Below are 5447 nucleotides of genomic sequence, written 5' to 3' on the forward strand. Positions count from 1 at the left end.
ATGAACAGTAAATTCAAAAAAATGTAAAAAAAACAGAAAGTTCTGAATTTTTTTGTAGATGTTCGAGTTAGTGTCGCAAGCATGCTTGAAGAATTTCATTTGAAACTGAGTGTTTTGTCGGTGAAAACAACAAAATTGGGATGGCATTTTGGGGTGACATTTGGTCTTCAATTTTGTTTTATTTTTGCACATGCCAAAATGCTTAACCTTTGTGCCTCAAAATTTGCAGGTAGCATTTTGATGTCACTAAGATCACATAAAATTTTATCCTGATTTTTCTGACATTTGAAAAGATATTTTTGGGCACGGGGCTAAATTGAATTTCGGTGTTGTTCGGTCATTCTTTGATGTAGTTTGTAAAAAGGCTTCCTCACCGCACCTTCCTTTTCAAAATAAGTGTCTCAACTTTATGCTAACTTTAGTATAAAATTATATTAAATTTGAAACACTTATTTTAAGATGGAGGAAATATTTTATATCATTTAATCATGTAATGTGGGTTTTGTTTTATATATAAAGCAGGACGGAAACCTAGTTCAAATTGCTCGTTGTATCAGCCCTGGCTATCTAAACAATCTATCCACGAAAATACAATCAATATAGCTCTGTCGTGGTTAAGCATCTGCCACCAACACATGGCGTTTGCGTACCAGATTTTAATTAGAACAAGAAGAACATAACCACATTTTTTCAGGATATTACTACAAACCATCACTTCCACATGAAGAAACACAAGTCTCAACTTTCCATCTACTTGTCTGGGGTAAAACAAGAGTAAGTCATCCGAACGAATCCTCTTACCACGTGAGTAGATATAGATCATCTAAAGCATCGTGTCGTTGTGTGGGAACTTGCAGAGTTATGTAAACAAACATGAAGGATAGAAGAAAGGGAGAGGATAAAAGAGCGTGTGCTTGTCCAAAAATCAGAAGATGGATGAGAAGACAGCAGAGACGACGGCCGCCGCCACGACGCCATAACCGAGCCCCGTCGGAACCTTGAAGCCGTCGGCGGTGTCTCTCGCTGGCGCGGCAGTGGACGGAGTAACTGCAGGGGAGAACAACACTTCGAGTTAGCATATATTCAGCTAACAAGGGGACTCCATATGATAACTACTACTACCTTCGTCCCAAAATATAAAATGTTTTTGCAAGTTACACTAGTTTATAAACCGTCTTACATTATGGGACGGAGATAGTAGTAAATTTCACAACAATACAGACAGTAACTGGACATGCCACTTTTACTATCTTTGAACATTTCGCAGAACTAGCTGTTGAGGGGACTCCTATGATATACAATAACTAGCAAATTTCACAAAATAAAGACAGAGACAACTCGCTTTTACCATATTTCGACATCATGTTCAAGAACATGTTTCACAGAACTAAATGTTTTAGCCAACTCCGTTTCTGTATCAAATTGTCTACAAGCTGCAGTTCTCTGAAATAGGTTCTTAAATTTGCAGTTACTAATCAATCATAATTGTGAAATCGAGGCAAAGGATTCAGAAAACTTACTCTTGGAAGCATTTGCGAAGAGAGCGTAGTCTGGCGAGCTCGGGGTCAGGTGCAGCAGGTCTAGCAGGGGAGAGCGTCATCAGCAATTAGAATGTGTTAGAAAATAACCACTGTCAAACTTGACTATCAACAATTATCTTTTATTTTTTTTGAAAAGAAGAATGACCCCGGCCTCTGCATCTGGGACATGCATGCTGTCATTTTATTGATTAGTTTAGTTTAGTTGTGATATGAGAATGAACACTCCTTTTTTTTGCGGGGGAGAATTAACACTCCTGGTTCAGTATCAATAAAATATTTGAAGTGAAACATATAAGAAAAGAAAGGCAAGTAACTTTAGGCACTCTGACTCACTGAGAATTGATTTTTTTAAGGGAAATTCAGTGCTTAGAAACAAGGTAATTGCAGACAATTAGGAACATCAGAGGTTTTTTTTTCAGAATCAAATACGAGAGTTTGTGGGTTTTTTTTTTTTTGAGAATCAATATGAGAGTGTGTGTGTGCGCGCGCGTGCGCAAAATGGGCTCAATCTTGTACGCGAGTCGATGACCTGACCACCTGTAGCTAGGCCCAACATGCAGCTGGCCTGCTTTCTCCGCGTACAAAGATTATATTGTGTGCTCGGCCTAACACAGCACTTACGCATGGCTATGAGCTGCGATTTTGGTGCAAACGCAGGGTTTTACAAATGTAGGAATAGAAAACGCGCAAAATATAATCGAAAAGCAGGTGCGAAACAAAGGGTTGAAAACCACAAAAGTTCTATAGACTTGCATGTTTGATTCACATGAATAGCAAAACACAGGAATTCCACCATACATGATTAAATCAAAGTCAAACCAGACCGGTATAAATTCTAAAAAGAGATCCAAGTGAATTGTGAGATCAAATAAAAATTTCCTTCACTCCATTCCTCTGAACCAAAGGAATGAATAGTGCTTGCAAAGCTTTTATTTTTCTATTCTTGCGCTTTTCCTTTACTTTTCCTATGAATCAAACAAGCCTTAAAACGGTGCCATATCCCCATTTCATCACGATTGACTTCCTGACGCCAAGGGTCTCTACTTGTTTCAAAAACCATCGAATACAAGAGAGACACACTCATGCACGTGCTCATGTAGACCATAATATAGTGCATGTTTACACAAAACATTAACTGAAGATTTAGTTAGTTGAGATTGACGAAATCACAACTATTGTCTTGTTATTGACAAATACACCGAGTAAGTACGTATTTCACCAACCACTAAAAAAAAGGCGCTTATGAAGGAAAAAATTAATATTATGAAATTAGAAAATATCTAAGAGCTCTACCTTCCAACGCTATACGCTAATAATGGACGCTAATCATACGCTAACTAAACGGTTTATGTGCCACGTGCCGAAAAAAGAAATGAAGGAAGCATCTGACGCGTCTTTTTGACGGCTCCAACTGCAATCGATTGGCACATCGATAGGAAAGCAATCCTGGTGCCTACCCAAGCGCCCCGCGTTCGAGTTGCCCTAAGAAGTTATACGTAAACTTGAGGTTTGATCTATGGTGAGCTAGGATACAACGACCTTCACACTAACCACTCTATAAGTATCAACACACGAAAAGTGTGTAACAGAAATGTTTGTTTTTTTTTCAAGAAAAGAGGGGAACGTCCTCGGCCTCTGCGTCTAGTGTGTAGCAAAACTGTAGAATACTATCTTCTTCCCTTTTCCAAGTTTTTTTTCCTGCTTGTTTTTACTTCCTTTTCTTTGCGAGGGCTCTTTTTACTTTCATATAAGAACCCAACTAATTAATCAAGTTAATGCCGAGTACTGTATATTGTGAGTGATGAGATCTCGAGATTCAAACGCATGAACAGCAGAACTAACGAGGCAAACAAATAAACTAATCAAACACGGAGGGGTCAATCGGAGCTAGGTGCCGTGTGACTAGCTGAGCAAGGTACTCACTGATGCAGAGGGAAACGTTGGCGTTGGGGAGCTTGCAGGCGGCGGGCTGGGCCAGGAGGCGGTCGAAGCGGAGGCCGAGCTGCTGCACGCCGTGGCTGCCGCTGTGCACCTGCTGGATGATGGAGCAGAGGCACTCGGGCCGCGACTTCTGCGTGTCCGCCGTGTCCTCGCAGCACTTGGCCGACGGCGTGTCCTCGTGCCCCGTCACGTAGTCCATGCAGTCTGACAGCTTCTGCAGGTCCTCCTGGCACTTGGTCTGCAGCGCGTCCTGCGCCACCGTCGTCGACGCCGCCATCGACACGGCGAGCAGCACCGCCGCCAGCTGACACCACCGCGCCATCTCTCGGTCGATCGCCGGCTGGCTAGGTTAGATCCCTTCTTTCGTTTGGCTCCGCTTCGGTCTGTGCTCGGTTCTGAGCTGCTCTGCTTCTTGCTGGCTAGCTGTTGACGAGGAGGAGGAGGAGGAGGAGGAGAAGGCATGGTGTGGCCGGCCGGCGTTTATAGATAGCCATGATAGGAGACGTCGCAAGGGCATTCAAGTGGGCGGTGAAGGTTAGATGTGTTTGCATTTAAGACGGGAGTGGCAGGGGGCAGGGCTGGTCATTACAGTTCTTGTGATGGTACGTACTCCTACCATACGTGGCCTGGCTTTGCTTTGGCTACGTATATACATACCCTGACAGGTCTCTCATGCTGAAAACTAGAGCTCTCGTTTTGTAAAATTAGAGCAAAAGCGAACCACATTTTAGCATCATGTGTACTGCTGCTCCGTTCGCTCCATATTAATTGACGCTATTTTAGTACAACAATAGACATTATAGCTGGATAAGATACCACTTCATCTTCATTCAAGAACTTATAAAAATATTGAGCTGTAACAAAATAGTGTATGTTATTATTGAGCGATAATGATAAATGGAACTCGGGATTCATGGAGCCTGAATTTTTAAACAATTCAATAATCATACTTCTGTATTTCTCAAAATCAAGAAAATGAACCCTAAATGGTGTGAATGGTCAATGCTTGATCAAATCACTTTCACTCTGGGGGTGTTGCTGGATGTAGACTGGCAGCACAACTTCAAATCCTTTTATGAATCAGTCAGGGTCAAGATCTCATGCAAGGATCACACTAAGATTTCAACAGAGAGGCTTTTTGGCATCAGAGGTAAAATCTACAGACTGTTGTTTGAAGTTGAGCCAACTGACAGTGATGAAGCTATAGCTGCAACCAACCCTTCAATGGATACCAATACTTCTGTGGAAACAATGTCCAAAGATAGTGCCTCAAATGATGGGAGATCCCAGCATGGATCCAGGACTGGCTCTGATTCTGGCTCCCTTACTGGTACTGGTAACTCTAGCCACAGAACTCAAGTCACAGGGCAACAACACTCCCATGAGGCCTCCACCCCAACCTCCATGCTGAGGAACCAGCTGCCTGAATCTCAGTACCTACCCAGGATACAAGCTCTTGAACAATTGCTCAATTCAGAGCAAGGTGACTCTGTGGGATTCAACCTGTTGAGGGAAATGGAACTGGTGGGGGAAGATGAGATTGAGACTGATGATGATGAGAATGAAGTTTTGTATGCCACCATTGAAAATAATCAACTTGGAGAGCAATATGAGATTGATTTCCCTGCCATGAACACTGCTGCTGACACCAAGAAGTGGGGCCATGTCCAAGCTGCCAGGACAAGTTCAAGGATTGCTGGTGACAAGAGGACCATCATGGAGAAAACCCAGCAGCTCAAGGAAGTCCAGAACTCGGAGGTCCAGAAACCACATGGTAAGAATCAAAACTCTTTTAACATGTTTTATGATCCTGCTTTTCTCTCAGTTGCCACTAGCATTGGTGTAGAGGTTGATCCAAGACAAGAAACTAGTGTTTCCTCCTCACACACTATGGTGGAACTGAGCAAAAGTCAGACCATGACTGAAGGTCATGTGTCTGAACTTGCAATATTGACCTCTGACCCA

The 5447-nt window shown here is 42.5% G+C and overlaps 1 protein-coding gene across 1 annotated transcript; it reads right to left on the reverse strand.

Annotated features, from left to right (window-relative positions):
- Window positions 1-614: 614 nt before the first annotated feature.
- LOC119338154 (non-specific lipid transfer protein GPI-anchored 1-like) lies at window positions 615-3980 on the reverse strand. Its single transcript, XM_037610448.1, has 3 exons — window positions 3465-3980; window positions 1521-1580; window positions 615-1047 (listed from the first exon to the last, which is right to left on the reverse strand). The coding sequence occupies exons 1-3, from the start codon at window positions 3802-3804 to the stop codon at window positions 926-928; spliced, it is 522 nt and encodes a 173-aa protein (XP_037466345.1). The 5' UTR covers window positions 3805-3980; the 3' UTR covers window positions 615-925.
- Window positions 3981-5447: the final 1467 nt, after the last annotated feature.

The sequence above is a fragment of the Triticum dicoccoides genome, chromosome 7B, assembly GCF_002162155.2.
Source record: "Triticum dicoccoides isolate Atlit2015 ecotype Zavitan chromosome 7B, WEW_v2.0, whole genome shotgun sequence".
Lineage (NCBI taxonomy): Eukaryota > Viridiplantae > Streptophyta > Magnoliopsida > Poales > Poaceae > Triticum > Triticum dicoccoides.